We start from the raw sequence: 19,229 nt of genomic DNA on the forward strand, positions 1-19,229 counted from the left end.
GTAAGGACATATTTAGTCAACTGATCGTATTAAGTAATTTAAATAAATATTAATGCCAAACACTTGTAGGTTCCAGTTACTCCAACTTGGGAAGTGGCTGCTTTTCTCTGTCCCTTGTCATTAGACCAGAGTTTACGCTAGACTATTTTTATATGGCCGTTAATATTCAAGAATTCCGGCCATATAGAACAACTACTGGACATATGTTTTAAATAGCCATATAATAGCCTACATTTAAACAGCACTAAAACACAAAAAAAACAAACGCTATGATCCAACAAAGGCAGCAGAATGAACTCTTCACAAACTTTGCGAACTGAGGATATAGGCTACAACAAAAAAATAATACAAATAGCTTTGCTATCATTAATTAAATAAAGACATTAGCCTACATTAAATGTATGTATCTTTGCATTCCAAGCATGTCAAAATAAATAACTTGAAAATAAGCTAAAAGAAGAAGCAATTAGGTCTATAAAATAAAATAATAGGCTGGTCGGTCATAATTTGTCAAACCAGTGCAGTGCCCGTTCAAAACATGCGAAACAGAGAGGGATGGTGGAAACAGAGGACAGCGCGACGCAGAGAGACTGAGTTTCTGACTCTGGCGCTCTCAGCTTCGGCGTTACAGGAAATGCACACATACAGACAAACAGATACTCCTTCCTTTATCAGAAATACTTTATTGATCCCGGAGGGGAAACTCTCTATAGTTATTTATTTGCGGCGCGACTTCATTCCAATGATGTCCGCTTCGCCTTCGACATTTCGGAGTCACGTTAACTGCTGTCGAGCTGCAGCCCCTACACTGCAGGGCTGGCGTACGCATCTTTTGAATCTCGTGCCGCGCTTAGTCACATGACCACTCAGTGAATCTCTCAATGACAGCGGAGGCAAAACCAAACTTTTGCATAATATAAGTTTAGATTTAAGTTGTCTGGGCAACATATCTTATAAGTCACACAATATAAGGCTATTTAATATGCTATTAATAAATAAATAAATTAATGATTTAATTCATTTAGTTGGCATATTTCCCACCGGACATTTTGGCCATTGATATTTTCATCTGCCGGACAACTACACCTGATAACGGCAAAAAAAAAAAGGCATATGCGGGCTAACATAAACCCTGCATTAGACCCTGAATCCCTTTACAAAAGATTAATATAAGCTCAATGGTCAACTTACTAGCCTGTTGGAGCTTTCAACAGCACCTCACATGCTTCATTCAGCGATTGAAGTGAATGCCTTTGGGATTTCAACAGAATTCGAGACAAAATAGGCAATTGGAAGACGTCATCACTTTCAGTACTAGCAATCAGTATTTGTCCTTATCTCCTTTCCAGCCCATAGTTTTTGGAAAGTCATAATTTTTTTATGTTTTGAGCTGTACAAAAGAGATCCCACTGACCACTGTTGTATTGCGGTGGAAATCTGAAACTCTCTGCATATCTATGTGCTGGGGGTAAAGGAAAATATGTGTTTTGTTTTTGTAATTTCTATGAACTGCCACTTTAAGAATCATGGTAAGACATTTATTGCAATCAGTTAATAAGCCTTTTAGAACTGCAGGGCAGTCTTTGTACTCCAGAGCCTTGGAAAACAATTAACATTTTCGAAATGTTATACAGGATCCTGTGCCATCAACTCCAAAACTTTTGGTTTGTCCAAGAAAGCATGCCAGTTTTACACAGAAGGTGCTCAGCTTCTCAGTAACAGTGCAATACAGCAGCTCAACAGCTCAAAAAAGAAGCAATTGATAAAACTATGTGCACAACCTCAAAAATCACTGAGAGCTCTTCTTCACCTTCTCAAACATCCCCCAGACCCGCATGCAGTGCAAAGGTCTGAAAATACTGAATGACCCTATTTGACCCTCTTCCCAAAGGAAAAGGACTTGATATGAATGGGCTCCTTTCACTTCACTGAAATGTAATCTTATGATATATTTTTTTCTCTGACTATTTTAGAAGTCTGAACTGCTGCCAGTACAATTAGAAACTTGTTGACATTGGTGACTCTTAGTCTCTTCAGTGGCAGCATGGTAGAATTTTACAGCAGCTAAGGATTTAGTTATTTTTCCCTCAGCATGACATGCTCGCCATGAGCTTAATTCACGTGTCACACATCGGTAGCTGAAAGCAACTACTGCAAATCACATTTTCACAAGCAGCTACACAAGTGAGTCACCAATTAGCAGTGTATGTCACATTTCCTAGAACGTTGGGCAGTATCTATTTTTTCATACCTTCCTGACATTTCACCGGGCTGTACGGTATATGGAGGTATTTGAAAAAAAATAAATTTAAAAGCTGACCTGCTGGTGATAGAAGTCATTGTAGCATGCCGGACTGTTTCTATGTTAACCAGCGCAGCTTTTCTAGCCTTTACAGCACTGGTTTACTGGCCCAGAATCATCTCACGTGACACTACTCGGCCAATCAAATCTGTGCATTGCGACTCGACTTAGTGAGTGAGATACACACAGCCTGCGTGACACAGGGGAGACGAGATGAGACAGCCGGAGAAATAAGTGAGTCAGAGAAGTAATTTCACACGGCATGCTCTAAAAAGATCAAAGTAGACAGCGAAAAGAGAGTTAAAATCTCTCTTTTCGCTGTCAAGAATGGACAGACTCTTACATGTTAATTCTTCCCACAGGTATATTTCTAAATATCCTGGTAAACCGTATTACCTTGATACTGCCCAATCTTAGTTTACATCCATCATTTTTATATGAATTAGTTCTTAAGGTAAAATATGCTATTTTATGGCAGTATAAAGATACCAAATCAGTCATTTCCTGCTTGAACATTATTATTATTACACTACAAATGATTGCAATGAATGAAAAGTCTTAAATGTGTTGATATTTATATCAACACATTTCAATCAAATATATTTGATAAACAATTCAATATGCTACAGCTTCAGAAATGGACATTGGTGAAGTTCTGTTGAGTCTGTTGATTCAACTCAAAGTATTTTGTGCAGGCTTATTGCAAGTTGTTTGCTAGTGTGCCCATCATCACAGTAATTGTCCTCATTCATTCACATTTTTATGCTAGAATCAAGTCACATGAGGCAGTCCCCTTCTTCCTTTGGCACCGTTTGTGTCTGTCCTTCAAATCCAATGCCAAAATACCACAGAATAAATGCAACAAACAAACAGAGCAGCAACAAACTGAAGTTCAGACATATTCATCTGTGGGGAAGTGTAAAGAGTTTTGTTGTCTCAGTGACTCTGCTGGAAAAAGTGCAGAGAAAAAACAACCTTATGGTGACATAAGTGGTGCTGAAGAATATCTAGCCTATGGTTTCTTTAGGCCAGTCTTATCAGCATTAATGGCTGGAAACTTCAGACCAATATTTCAGTGGATTCCCATACAAAATCCATGCAGGTTCAACTTAAGTGAACCATGAAGTGAATTTGTTCGTTCGACCAATAACAAACTGTCTTGCCTGTGTTGGATAGTTCAAAATGGAGAAAGCTACCATGTTAGCTCTGTCCCACCATTCAATTCTATGTAGATGCGGTATGGTCTTGCTATCAGTCTTGAGACATGAGTGGAAATCAACAATGTTCCCTTGATTTTTGCTAGCTAGCATGTTACTGGCCAGCGTGTTTGGTAGCTCGCTAACCACAATAGTTTTCCACTCAGCTTGCTGACCAGCTAAATACAGGGATAAAGTCGTGGTACAATATGTTTTTTATTTTCTATTTATTTACTGTGATGTGATGCGGACAGACAAAAAAAGTTGTTAGGAAGTGACTTAGCTGGTATCACAAAAAGGACAAAACAAAGCATACAAATAAAATACTAAGGCAGTAAAACAAGGGTAAAATACTGAAATACATGATATGGAGTAAGAAAATTTTTTTTTCAAGCCAATGTTGCTACTAAATAAGCTAACGTTATAGTCATACACATTAGCTACCAACATGCTAACATTAGCCAATGCACCACTCACACATTGTCACTACATCTGATTCCAGGACCATGATTAGCAAAGACTTTTAAATACATTTTGCTCTGTTTATTTCAGGTGTGTCTGGGTCCAAAGTCCACCCTGCTCCGGGTGTGCTGACATACAAAAAGCAATCAAGGAACAAGTCAATCTACAGCATAGCTGAAGTACTATTGATTGGAGTATTGATAGTGGCAGCATGCAACTTCCAGTTCTGGATGAGTTTAGGTCAACTGAGGAGGAGGAGGAAAGAATATGCAATATGAACAAAAGTTGCAAATTGTAGTTTTACAATACAACATGCTGTTCTGTATTACTTAAGTGTGTTATCCAGTGTAACTCTGCAAAAAGGACATTTTAAAAATCCATCCAATCTAATCAGCAAACCAGCAGTTGAGTGACAGCCGTGATAATGTTGTCATTTAACTGGACTGTTCCTACATTGCGTCAGCCACTACCTCAGTCATTCCCTGAGGTTGGAAAAAATCCCAGCATTTATAGCTTGTTTCATTTACCTTCTTCTCACCCCCACAGCTTGTCTTTTCACGCATCGTTTTACAACCCTAATCAACAGCGATGAAAATATTTTACAAGACGAGGGGAAAAAAGGAAATTTCCCTTGATTATGATCCAAGATCATGACAGGTGGGGGGGTGGAGGGGGGTTGCGTATGTGTGTGTCTGAAATGATCAAAGCCTCATATATGCTAACAGTGACATCACCTGCTGTTCCTGCGAAACGCTCAGTAAGGAAGGCCATGGTCTAGCGGAGCAGAAAATGCAGAATTTCTTCCGAAGACAGCACGTCAATCTTCAAACAGCTGTTCAGAAATGCTGGTGTGGCTGCAGTCTGATTGCTGAAAAGGACTTTAAGACTAGAAATCGTGATCTCAGAGAGTGCCTGAGTTCAAACCTGAGACTCAAATCTGAATCTCTCTGAACTATAGGAAACATCTACTGGGCCATGATCTGTCAAAAGGAAAGTCGTCACACTTCACAGAGAAGCGGGGCGGCAGCAGCCTAACGGTGAGAGAAGAAAGGTTTCATTCTGGAAACTTGGTAGTTTCCATCACAACTGTGGGAAAAGTTGAACAAAGCTTACTACGCCAGCAACAGCTGCTGAAGTGCTGCTGAGCAAAGAGCTTAACGCCGGGGACACACAGGAGGCGGCAGCGCTGCGAAGTGCCACGCTGGGTCATTTCTCCTGCGAGAAGTAGCCTGGCTGTTCACACCAGAAGCTAATTTCTCCGAGCCAGTCAACAAGCGAATTTGCTCCTCTGCTCTTTTCTAATCACAATAAAGAGCTGAGCTTTATAATAAGCTCATGAATTTATAACTTAAAGCTTCGTGTTTCTGCGGGGCGTCGTGCATTCTTGCCAGATTCGCTCGCGGCATGCGAAAAAATAGACCACAAGCCGAAACTATCGCAGCTGAGTGCGAGCTGACCGTGGAGCTCCGCACAGCGGCGTGCTCCGGCTGAACAGCCCCGTTGGTTAACATGGGAAAGGAAGCGGGCAGCACTTCGGGGCGCTTCTGCCTCCTGTGTGTCCCCGGCGTGACTCTGCATCACCACGTTGACATTCATATACATAAACAAAGAAGAAGAAGAAGGGATTATTCTGGGTAATCACGGCTACGGCAGGAAATCACTGAAAGCGTTTACAGCACAGCACCTGCTGCAACACCCGGCTTTATATTAGCAGGTTTATTAGCAGTATTTTGTCAGCTGTTGTTGATAGCAGATGGTGAAATCAATGTTTATGTTACTGCTTCATTAATAGTTTTATTGCTACAAATATAGTGGTGTTAAACCTAAAATGCATCCTTCAATAAATGCAATATTTTGATATAGACAGCATTAAGTGGTCAGACAGACTTACTGCTGCTGTGTTGTTGACTGGGCATAACAGTGGTTCACTTAGGACAAAACCTAATTTCTTTGATCGATTAACCTGGTTGGGGTTCTGGCACAACTAGGTTAAATGGTTCAACTGCTATGTACACTCAAACTGTTCCTTCTTTCCCATGATACTTGGCTGATTTAACTGTGCCTTATCACCAGATCTTTACTGCTGTGCAGCCAGGCAGGCGATGTGAAAAAGATTCTGCTTTGTCTTCTGTACACATACACACACACACAGAGCTTTTATCTCATATACACAAAGCCCACAGCGGTCTGCCTTTAAATGCCGTGGACTCTAAGAGTTTGCGCTACAGAAAGACACACACTTCATGCATCAAAGCGTACTGCTGGAAGAAGAAAAACAGAATAATCTCTCTTTATCCAGAAAAACTACACTGGTGTGTTTCCCTTCAGAAAGATAAACTCATCGTAGGTCAGGTGCTGTGGTGAAGTACACACAGAGCTTTTCAGCCGGGAAAAAGGAAACACATTCTCCCAGCTAACAATAATATACCTAAAGAGCGGGTAAGGTCCATTTATCACGGTAAGAGTTAATCAGAAACACTTAACAGTTCAGAACTTCATCTGATGAGTAACAGTAATAACAGCAGTTAGCAGTAGGAGACCTTTAATTCCTTTTTCATCAAGATTACCCGCAGCCGATAATAAAGGAGTACAAGGGTCAGAGTTAGTGTTCAGAAACCTAAAAACACAGATAGTGGCTCGCATAGAAACAGGACACAAATCTACAAAATAAGGACTTTTTAGTGACCACAAGATACGGAGAGAGGGTTTGATGTGTGTGAAACGTGTCAGCTAAATTCTACTGATTTACTCTGTACCTTCACGTTGGACAGAAAGCATATTGCTCGAGTCCAAATTGGACAGTATCAACTTGGCTGCCATAAGCACAGATTCAAATAATTAAACTGTTGCAGAAACAGCTGCCCCGATCATGGACGTATTAAGAGAGCTGGATGCAACGTGGACAGACAAAAGAGATGTCTGTAAACTGTATTATGGCAATGGCAGTCTAGTTACATATCTCAACAACTATTAGATGGATTGCCACAAAACTGTACAGACATGCTGGTCATTGTCCCCAGAGGGTGAATCCTACTGACGTTGGTGATCCCCTGACTTTTCATCTAGAGCCACCAGCAGGCTGATTTGATTCACGCCTCTGACTCGCGATGTCAGATCGGGGGCGGGGGCTGTCCAACCATTTCTGTAACTTTCCAAAACCGACAATCCAGCACACACACACTCACACAGAGGTGAGAAAGGAGCCAGAGTTTGAAATTCTCTCTCAGTCTCCCTTTTTTTATTCTTGACACAACTATTTCTGTCACTTTTCATGTGAACAACCAAGTGCAGCACCATGAATGTCTTCCAGAAGAGACAGTCTGAAAATGTGCACCATTATCCCCATATTTAAGCGATATCCCATCTCTTTATGACCTTTGCATGTGGCCATTCTGAACAGCTACAACACTTTTGATTTCCAACTTGGTCGAACAAAAATACATGATTCCTCAGAAAAGAAGTTGAACTATTTGAAGGGACCCTGCAGGGATTTAGAATTGCACTTTTATTAAGTTGGGGGACTCTCCTCAGACAGATTTAAAAAAAAAACAAACAGTTGAACTCTAACCAACAAAAGGCAGAGATATCCTGACTTTTAGTTCTAAGTTTGGTTCAAGCTTCAAAAACACTGCATCCTACAACTCTTTCAAACTACACAACCAAAGTTTGTAACACGGGCTCTCTCTTTGTCAGACATTAGAAAGCTCTTTTCAGAGACACTGACGACATGCAACTGTTTTCACAGCTTGAGCAGTACTTCTTGTGTCAAGTAAACTGATCTTCATGTGTTAAATCGGTGGCGTGCACCTTTACAACTGATGGCAATAACATAAGTAGTGTTAAATTATCCAGGAGACTCCTGTGTTTCTGTGTTGAGTAATATTAAGGATATCATTTTTTTTTTTTTTTTTTTACTTTGAAATGGGAATTCCCAGCAGGGTGAACACTCCACTGCACGACTCTATTAAGCTTCTGCTCCTGCACACAGTTTCATATTGACTGAAGTGTACAGTGCTGATCAATGCACATGCAGGGCTTTATAAAACTAGTGCAAAGACTGCATGTTTCCAATTTTGTACATATCATATCTGACCCCAGGTTAGTGTGACTGTGAAGCACATTTATGCTGAAAACAGGCCTACTCAAAAAACTACATAAACTCAACATAAGACATTGGAGTGCATCTTATTCTCTGTGAGACAATGTGGCTCTGCCAACACTGAAGCACAGAGCTGACCTCAAATTGGCATCCAGGGATTAGCTTAATCATTTGAACATAAAAAAAAAAGCTGCTCCATAGCCCACGTGGCTGTAATTAAAAGCCTGACTCCTCACTCCGTATCCACAGGCTGTCTACTGCACCTGTCCCTCATTTGGCTCCTTGCACTGATCTGGGGCAGCAGATCCCTGACAGGCATACAGAGCAGCTTCTGCACACGCTTAGTCGGTGCCGCAGCCAGCAGAGAGTCAACGTCTGCCTTGTGTGAGGAACCTGGGGAGGAAACACTCTCCAACAAAGTCAGCTTGTGAACAAACGCTTCTTTTACCCGCTCGCTCTGCCTTTCTCTCCTGAGGTGTTTCATCCCCTCCCTCCCTCCCTTTCTCTCTCAGCTCTGAGTGATAAAGTGCAATGACTTAAGTCTGCAGCGAGGAACTCCACTTGTCTTTGCAAATGACTTTCATCCCTCAGTCTCCCACGTTTCCAGAGGCTTAACACATTAAAGGTAGAATCTCATTTCCCAGTCTAGCAGCACAGCTAGCCCATAGCTCAGTGAGACTGCATCGGTACTGATGTTAACAGCTTGTCTCCTGATCACAAGTTGTGTAATTTATAGTCTTTAAATACAATACTTTATTACAATTTCCCGGAGCACAAGGTAACATCTTCAAATGTTTTCGGAAGAAAAAAAAAAATCAGTTGACTATCATATATGACAAAGAACAGCAACAAATCCTCACAGTTGAGCTTCTCTCTTTAGTCCACATACACAGACGTTTCGGGCTCTGCCTTTCCCAACATGTGGGTTCTAGTTCAGGTTTCGCAGCAGACAAACTCAGCGAGGAGGCTGGTACGATGCCTCCTCTGATGCACTTCTGTCACTCTGGATTTGACGTAGTAGCCGTGTGTCGCTTTGCGAGTGACGCAAAAGACACTTTGAAATCCGATTTGAATCGCATTTCAAACCACCTCCAAATGTGGCTTAGATCCGATTTGCAAAATTTGCATTTCATGGGGTTTTCTGCTGTCCAGACTTTCGAAAATCAATCTGGATACAATCTGGAAATGCCAAAAAAACGGATATGGGCTGACAAAAATGAAGAGGTCATCGTTGCAGTGATAAAAGACTGTTTTTACAAAAACATAACATACAGCACTGTGCAGTGTAATAAACTCTAATGAACTCTCACAACTGTTATCATAAACCATGTTAAATTGTCTTAATCCTACTCACAGCCTTTCTAATTGCTCTTAACCTCACAGGATTCATAGAGTTGATGCAATTTCCTTAATTGCAGAGAGCTCCCATTTCCCTCACATGTTTGCAGGAAATTCACTGCAGCCTGAAATTACTCCCAATTCCAAAATGTGCCTTGAGAAGGCTTGTTTTTTTTCTTCAAATCCTTGTGCATGTGTGGTGCAATCCGCAAGAGCTGTTTTGCGAGGGCAGGCTAAATCCATTCAATTTCAATTTTGTGTCTGTGCACTTTGGATTCACGCTTCCTGTAGGTGCAGCCTTGAGGTTCCCGAGCGCTCTGAAATCACTGCCTGCTACTGGCATGAAACATCATTCCCTCTCTCCCACATGATGTCAATAGAGCAGAAAGGAGAGATTTTTCACAGAACCGAGGGCTAAACTCCTATTCAACTTTAATGTTTATCAGAATAGCAACAGAGAGGAAACAGACAGGGAGCTGCAGGTCAAACAGTTCAACACTGACGGAGCACCGAGCGAAAGCAGGGACCAGGCCTCACAGACGCTTGTACAGAAGCATCAGAATCTGGGACATTTAGATGGCTTTATGTGTGTAGTTTGGCCCAGTTCCTGGAATGTATTTAATCTTTGTTTTAGTGGTGAGAAACTCCTTCTTCTAAACATTTCATCGCAGAGTAAGCTGCTTAAAGAGAAACCAGTTACGGCACATTATTTGTCAAGTGGCTGCATAATGAACATCAACATTATATAAATATATACAGGAAGGGTTACAGGTTTTTCCTCCCATTATGTTGCTATGAAAATATTAGCTTTTCTTATTATAACAATGTAAGCTACAAAGCAAATGATTCCATTAAATGATTTCATTGGGTCCAATCTCATCTCGGCCCGCTTGCAGCCTACATGTGTACTTCAAAAGGTTTTGAATAGATGAATAAAGCATCAAGGGTTTGTTTATTTTTCCTCAAAAGGACAAATGTCAGACTTTCAATGTTTTTTAAGGCCTGTGGGAGGCCTGGAGGACAGAGGGGTCAAACAAATATCGGATTTGCATTGTGACTGTGGGATAGGAATACATCAGAAGCAGACAGCCAGGGAATTCAAAATCAGACTAAAGCACTGGGGGTATTTATTCAGAAAACCAGTTTGCTCTAGAGTAACAATTTGCCGAGCTGTGGTTTGACGAGCTGTGACTTCTGAGGCAGAAATGAGAAATTAAAAGATGTTCTAACAATATTTTTCAGATGGGATTTCTCCTTGTCCTGAGATGTTCTACATAGATGCCCTTGTTTACTTTGAGCTCTGCTCACTAATAAGACCAGACTGTCTCTGACTGACCTTCTACTGGCTCTAAAAGCAGTATGTGTGTGTGTGTGTGTGTGTGTGTGTATCTCAGTGTGTGCGACTCAGGGAGTGTACTGTACATGTGTCAGAGGCGAAACACACAAGGTCCTGCAGTGATGAATGAACAGTAATCCAGCCTACAGTGTGTGGCTCATAAATGTAGCCTCCAGGGTACAGACGCCTGTATGATTCTAATTTCTGTGTGACGGGGCCGTGAATCTCAGCCAACTTTCCTTTCAAGAGCACACTTTGTCTTCTGGACTTTTATCAGAGCGGATTACATCCAGTTAGCGAGAGGAAAATCCACCGGCAAGTTGCCCCAAAAATGGAACCTGACCTGGAGATACATACCGTATACCGGTATATGTGGAAATATATATATATTTGCATGGCTCTCTTGATTGGACCTAACCCACCTCGAACAGTTCAGGCTGGGTTGGGCTCTACTTTTTATCTTAATTCCCTCGGGTGCTTAGCAAATTAACCTATTGATTATTTTTCATATAGTTGACAAATTGTTTAGTCAAACTGTCCAAAATAATGACCAACGATCACGTTATCAGAGCCCAAAGTGATTCCTGTTTCATATGACTGTAGGATGAACGCCTTCGCAATTGTTTTGATTGACAGTCAGAGAATAGCAGCACATCCTCCGATGCTGTAAACTAAAAGAGGAATTATTGATAAATTTTCTCAGTTGATTAATGAATAAATAATTCATGTCGGTTCCATCTGCCACTGTTTCATAGCAAACGCCAGAATCTGGTGCCTTGGCTGGAAGGCTTTGACAGTGAAGCAGCTATAGGAAGAGTTACGGTCACTGGAGGCAGCTTAGCTTGGGTTTGGTAGATGTGAACCCAGAGGTTGGAGGTTAGCCTAGTACGCCAACATCTGGACATTTTTCACCTCACATTTGTTGGAAAATCACATTTACAAAATTTACTTTTTAGGAAATGAGGAGAAGAGGCTCAAACCTCCAATAACAGAGTCACATCAGCAACAGTACAGGAACTGCATACGATACATGTCTGGTTTTAACGGAGTTCAGGCTCATTAAATCTTGCCCTGTTTGGGTGAAGCGCAGTGGTTCCCAAAGTGGGTATCGCAGCACCCTGGGGTGCCTTGAGGATGGGTGAAGGGTGCTGTAAGATTTAGTAACTCAACACACTGTGCGGCATGCAAGTTTTCCAGATGCAAAGCATTCTGATAACTGAGCTCTGAACAGGGCAAGCCATGTTAAGATTTGTCACTCTATAAAGAGCTCAAAGAAATCCTGATAATCTCCGCCAGAAGAAGTCAAGGTTGTCTTTACAGTGAAAACTTGGCCTACAGCTTTTCATGGAGAGGGGGAGCTCGCTGTCCCACATCACAACACCTCATCTGCCGGAAAAACTGTCAAACGCAGCAATGGTGCCAAATAAGTTCAAGAGACGTCTCGAGACGTCTCTTTAGCCAGCAAAGATCTAGAATACTGTGACTAAGAGAATTAAATGAAAAACAGAAACAATGCATGATGTCAAAAATTCACCATTTGTCACCAAAAATGTATGCTAACTGCTAACTAACTACTTTTGAACAATGGAAGGAATGCAGGTAATCAACTACCATACTTAATTTGTATTCATTGTTTTGTTTTTGTATGAAGTTGAAGTGGAGTATGAGATTCTGGAGAAATCCAACACTATGACAAATACCATGATATAGGGCGAACGACGACACAGCAAGTAATGTAACTAACGTTAGCTAGGTTGTGGGTTAGCAGACTGTCGCTACAGCTGCTGCTGTGAAGCTAACAGCCAGAGAGGACGAGGCGGTTTCCCAGAGCAGCACAGCAGCTCCAGACAGCGGTGCTCACAACTCTGCTGCTGCTATAGCTAACATCACAACAGCAGCAGATCTTGGCAAACTAGAAAGTCAGCTGAATGTCCGTGGGCAAGTCATTTAACGTCACCTGACACACAAATCATGGCTGGAATAGTGTTGTGTAGTTCGGTCAGAGCCACTTTGTTTGTTTTGCATTTATACGGCCAGGGCGGAGTACAAACACCGGAGGTTTTTTTCAGCGCACACACTGAACGGACAGCTAGCAGACTGTTCGCTGAATTTGACAAGAAGACGTGTATTTGAATTAGAATCGCATACCCCACCTTTAATCTGCTAATCTGGACAGCAACATAGCCTGCTGACTTCTGCCAGATCAAAACACTTGGCTCCACCATCCATCACGGTGGAACATGTTTAAAATATCTGAAACAATATGAGGCTCAACTGATTTTACAAATTTGGTGATGCCACCCCTACCTGTTCAACTAAAACTGGAAGGGGAAACTGAATCCTTTCAGGACCTTGGCGTAAATGCATCTGCACAAGTCTGCCAAGCTTTTGTCAGGACATGCATGCATCTCAGCCAGTGCCGACAGTCTGTCCAGTCAGTCAGACAGTTAGCTGAGCAGCACAGCAGGAGCAGGTCAGATTATGTGGCCTCTTTTTAATTCCACCGACTGCTCTCATCTTCTCTAACCTCCACTTAACCCGAGCTGCTGGAGCAGGCAGGTGGAAGCTGAGCCACCTCTGCTTCAACAGGCATCCTTAATATGAGACAGGAAATGTGCAAATTACCTTTCTGTCGCTGTCACGGTGGGGAAGCTCTGTGGCAGCTCATGTTTGCTAGAGTGGTATGAAATAGTCATTCAGGCAACGTATTCATGGGCACATGATAACAGCTTACACTACTGGTAGCTGCTGTATTAGATACAGTTGTGTTAGCACGGTACAGAGGGTCAACCCCTCAGAGAAAGACTCTCTTATGCTGTGCTTACCTGCATATCTACATCTGAGGCAGGCCACCTGGGTGTTCTGTTCAATCAGCAAGTTGTGAAAACTAAAGCCTTAGTGACAAGTCGCTAAGCTACGCGAGTAGCAGACAACAGTTGTCAGAAAGCAGGTGAATGTATTGTTAGTAATGTGCAGGGTTCCCCATGGCCTCCTTGCCTGAAATAAAGACCGTCAGATGGCTGTTGGACAGGTGAGTAGTCATTGCCAATTGCCATCTTTGTTCGGCAGAAAGGAACTGAGACATACCTTGTGAAACTAGTTTCAAATGTTTGTTGTCCTGTTTTTGGTTGAACTCTCCCTTTAAAAGCCCCTCTGTTATTGGAGAAAGTTGGCCTAATTTTTCAAATCAGCCTGTCTGTCTCTTATCAAATTGTTCTGGAGGTTGACAGCTGTTATCACACAGTTTTCTAATATGTAACAGGCTTTTCCCAGCCTTGCAGATGTCCTTTAATCCCATTCATAACATCTCTTGTCATTTAAGATATCAAATGCAAACTTGAGCTGAGAAAAGTAATCCTTGAAGATCTGTGCAGGATAAGCTGGCTTTATCATTTCCACAATTCAGCCTGCAAATTAGCTGCTGATAACAACAACAAGACATCGAAAACATCACTGTGGACTTGACAGGGATTTGTCAACATTTACAGACTAAAAGTTTTGATAATAAAAATAATTGTTTACAGAGCTATTTCATACATTATTCCAGTTTTATTCTGCTTGAAGAGGTACATGTAACAGACATGTCATAAGCTAACACATCAAAACTGAACTCTGCCTTTAATTGGTCCTTCTCACTAAATGTCTACAATCAGTCCAGTCAAGCAAGTTTGCTGGATTTGGACAAACCACCATCCAAAACTCACACTAACACACATTCACACACACACACACACACACACACACACACACACACACCATGAGTGAAAGCCTCCTTTCAGTGGATCTGCCTCATTTGAATTAGAGGAGCTACTATTGTCTGCCAAATAGGGTCCGTTTTGGGGAGGTTTTTGAATTCTCATGTGGATCAACAAAACAACACACAGAGCTTCAGCTTGGGCCTCTCATTTATTCATCTTTTTTTTAATAAACTTTTAAGACTTTTGCATTGACGACTCAATTCAAGCCACAGAAACTAGCTTCTGTTTTCCTCAGAAAATAAGTAGAAGTTGAACCTTGAAATCCCAAACCCAATGAAGTTATTCCAAAATCCTTTAAGACTCTTCTATACTGCTGGTACAAAATATTCTGTCTCCTGTTCAGATAAATTGATTTTAAACCCCTTTCACAAGGTGGGACTTAATTACTTCAGCCAAATAAAGATGGCAACCGGAAACGCCATATCTCCTTCCTTGTGTTGTATGACACAAGGAAAAATATGAATACATTGTTAGATATGAATAAAAAGAAAATAACATTTATGTTGATACATAAACCTCAAACTAAAACTGTAGTATCAGAAATGTCCTACAAAATGAGCAAAGACATAAAACACTTTGGCTGCCACTTCAGTTTAGTTGAAGGAGTAAAATCACAACTTGAAATACTTTAAAAATGTATTTTACTGTATGTAGTGCAGTATATTTTTTGCTCTAGGTGGAGGAGTCTTTAAGGATCTCCGATATGTCGTCAAAACAGCGGCAAAACAAAACTTATATTTATTTGTGAGTAAAACAGTGGCTTACGGTAGCATACCTCTGTGCAGGATTTGAAAATTTTGGACTTCAGCGTCACATGGACTGCACCAGTTCACACAATAACTTGTATCATCGCAATCATTTGAAAGACATGACTAGTTAAATAATCAATTTATCAAGCGACAGAAAATTAACAACAATTTTAATGATCAACAAATAGTTTCAGTCATTCACCAAGGAAAAATGCTGAACTTTCGCTGGCTCCAGCATCTCAAATGTGAGGATTTGCTGCTGTTGTATGTTGGTCTCTGGGGACTTAGCATGGGAAGTTCTTGTTTGCTTACATTTTATAAACTCAATAATTAATCATCAAAGTAACCAACAGATTAACAATGAAAATAATCAGTTGCAGCCCTACATGCACATAATTGCATACAAATTCTATACATAGGGGCATATATATTAATAAAAAAAACAGATATTGCATTGGGGGCACAGTCTGGGTCTACAAAACACCGGGACAAGAAAAGCACCCTGCTCTTAAATCTGAGCCAAACAGCACGTGCATGCATGCATGACCATGAAAGCTGAGCCTCGCGTGGCACCTTTAACTGTTCGATGACGCCTGTCAACCTGTGAACGCAGCACTGCCTGCTTCACATTTTTTGACAACTTCCTGAAGTCCGTGTTATTGTAACTTTACTGCGACGCCCAGCTTCTGGTTAGCTACGTGGCTCCTTCTCCATCCCGTTCGCTGTAACTAATGACCTGCCATGTTGACACAGTGTTAAACGAAGGTCCGTTTTGTAAATCACATCACACACAGTAAAGGAATGTAAAGGTTGATGGCATTTGGGGGTAAACGGCTGAGGCGAGCACAGAAGCGCAGGGAAGCACGCAGCGTTTCAGCCTAATTGTACAAATCTGCCTCCACTGCAGCGACAAAACTAACATTTGAGGGATTTCTGGCGGATACCGTCACCGTCGTTACACGGCGAGAGAGCCGGCAAACAGTGGACTGCCATGAAGACCTCACCGCTACGCTGAGCCACCCGTGGCCGAGACCTTACCTGTATCTGGGGGATGCCGCCCGGACCGTCCACTGTGTCCGGCGAGTTGTCGAACACTCGGTCCCGGTACAAAGACCACAGCCCGACGTTGGGAAGGAAAAGAAGAGCCGCTATGAGCAGCCCGGCGAACTGCAGCAGCCTCTTCTCTTTCCGCCTCATCTCTCCGGGAGAAAGCGTGTGAAGCAGCGGCGGTGGAAACTAGCGAGTCCCGAACCCCCGCTTTTCCGAGCGGAGACAACTTTCACTCTGACAGGGGGGACGGACACCGGCGCTGTGACGCTCCACGGCTGCGAGCTCTGCCGCTAGGGGGAGCGAACCACTGCGCTTCCGACAGAGCGGGGCTGAGGAGGTGGGGGTTCAACCAACGGATGATTTAGATTTTTTTTAACGGACCGTAACGTCTCTTAAAATCTGTTGAGTTGCCTTTGTGTAACCACAGCCAGTAGATTAGGACTACACAGTAAAATAGAAAAATGGCCAGAGCAAAGCTAAACTAAATCACCATGACCGGCTGACGACTTGTGTTGCCTTCAAATGCAGCTCGGAAATAAGACAAACGCTGTTTTCTATGGACATGACCACCTGTATCCACAGTCATTCCACCCTGGAAAAATGGCAAATAAATGCAGTTAAGCTATATGCGATAGCATATGAACACCACTTGATTGAATTTTTTTGAATCACTTGAAGACACTGTCTTATGAATACAAATTGACACAAATTCTCCCTTCAGGGGACTGAGATTATCATAGAAATATAAAGTTAAAACCTTTAACTCCTGCTGTCAGATATTGGACAGACTTCCCTGTCACTGCTAAACTAAGTCTGTTCACTGATATGACAATTTAAAACTTTTCCATTTAGGGTCTGAAATCTGAAGGGCAGATCCCATTTATTGCAATCATTTAATGGCACTGTGTTCAGTGAGTAAATAGAGGGTAGCCTATGCATTAATGTCACTTTCCTGTGTCATACAACCCCCCGCACCAACACTGAGTGGCCAAACTACCCAACAGGTGGCTTCTCTGAATAGGTAGCGTGACAATTTGGGGAGAAAAAGAAAAGAAAAGGGGGAAAAAAAGAAAAAGTTACAGACATTTTCCTGACACATATCATTTGGGTGGGTGACAAATTAAAGGAACAATATGAATAAATGGGCTTATTAACATAATGAACGCAGATGTTTCCATACAGGGCACAAGGGCTCACTCAATGAAAATGATGGGAAGCATATGCTGTAGGCTTCACAGTCAGATCTCAACCCAACACCTATGGGAGATTTTGATGTGACGTGTTAGACAGCGCTCTCCACCGCTGTCATCAAAACCCCAAATGAGGGAATAGTTTTTGGTGGTTGCCTGTGAACAGATTTGTGAAATATCTTGATTTTGTTTCATTTCATTTAATGTTATTTGATAGGGACAGACACAGTATACATAGAGAATTGCATAACAATTATCCAGTGCAATGTATCACAGCATTTATAGCATTTAGTTACATACCTACCCTGTAACTCAGCCACTTGAAAAGTATGGCGTCACGTTTCTTCTCTTCTCATTAGCCTTCAGCTGTCTTTAGAATCTTCTGCGTGAATTCTTTCTGAATCTGTCTGTGCAGACCATTGCACAATGGCTCTTTACCATTTTTAGCAGTGTTTGTGAATGCACAAAGACAGATGCTGACTGTTTGTGTTTGCCACTCAGCAGGGAATAACCGTGACGTCTGCATTCAGTGATGTCACATGAAAACACTCCATACAGCTGTACCTTTCAAAATCAGGGTTGAGCTGATACCTCTTGCTTTTGTCACCACATCTGGTTGATTTGTGAAGCACATAAACGTTTGGTTTGTGTTACACAAACCATACTGCTGAGAAACCACTGTAAACAAGTTAGCTGAATGTAACAATAAGCTGAAAAAAAACCCTTAACCTTGCTATATTCAGTAAATATTAACTTGTTTTAACACGCATGACATTTTAGGGGACATGAGCCGATTTTGGTAATGACAGAGCGCTACCGAAATATTTCACTCATCCAAAATAAAATCTCAGTGCAATCAAGGCGTGTTGGAAATGTCATCAAAAGAAAGCTGTTGTACAGCACACTGATGAAGGTGTTTACCCAGTGAGGTCCAAAACAACAGCCATCTGTTCCATCAGGTTTCTCCTGCAGCCCCTTTAACACAGCTGAGCCAGAGCCAGCGGTGAAGCTTAGTTGTGTCTCTGATGGAAATCCAAGCAGCCACCACATCTATTTTGTAAGCACAGAACAAAGCCTGTCGGTTGTGAACTTGCTTTAAGCACGTGTGAGTGCATTTCCATACATATTCCTTGTTGGTGGAGAAACATTTTGGATTCAAAAGGATAATAGCAAGGCTGAACGAGTCATCGTTTTTCTATCGAAATCCTGATTTGAAAAAGTGCAATTCATCCTTACTGCTCGTGGTCTGTGAATACACTGAAAGAGCAGGTTTTTTACATGTATCTTGACACACCTATACTGTGCAGAAGTATTTAATTTTTTTGCACGTTATAGAGGAGGACAAGTTGGATGTTTGGGCATACAATACGATAATGATCTTCTCCTCCACAGACATGTATCCACAGCAGGTAAAGACTCGACTTCCTGGCCCACCTCTCCATTTTTAACTTTAGACTCCTCTTTTTTTGCGCCGTGGGTCAGTCCCGCCTCTCCTGGAATCCCACAATGCTTTGCAAAGCGATTAGCTCGTGTCCCATAGAAAATTCATCTACGCATCGCGCCATGCTCACTGGGTCTTCACAGTTCCCCTTCCTGCATGTTGTCGTCCTTCAGCTCCATGTGAGGTGGAAGTCTCTGCAAACACAGAATAATGACTGGAAGGAGATCTGGGGGCAGTTAACCCCCCCCCACACACACACACCATTCAGCAACTTTTAGGCATTCCTAAACTTATTGCTTTTATGGCTC

The 19,229-nt window shown here is 41.9% G+C and overlaps 1 protein-coding gene across 1 annotated transcript in view; it reads right to left on the reverse strand.

Moving 5' to 3' along the window:
* LOC122888217 (polypeptide N-acetylgalactosaminyltransferase 10-like) overlaps window positions 1-17,364 on the reverse strand; it is a 100,715-nt gene extending 83,351 nt beyond the window's left edge. Inside the window, exon 1 of the mRNA XM_044222321.1 lies at window positions 16,279-17,364. Coding sequence (XP_044078256.1) covers window positions 16,279-16,437 — 159 coding nt within the window. The 5' untranslated portion in view covers window positions 16,438-17,364. The remainder of the gene's footprint in view (window positions 1-16,278) is intronic.
* Window positions 17,365-19,229: the final 1,865 nt, after the last annotated feature.

The sequence above is a fragment of the Siniperca chuatsi genome, linkage group LG14 (assembly GCF_020085105.1).
Source record: "Siniperca chuatsi isolate FFG_IHB_CAS linkage group LG14, ASM2008510v1, whole genome shotgun sequence".
NCBI lineage: Eukaryota > Metazoa > Chordata > Actinopteri > Centrarchiformes > Sinipercidae > Siniperca > Siniperca chuatsi.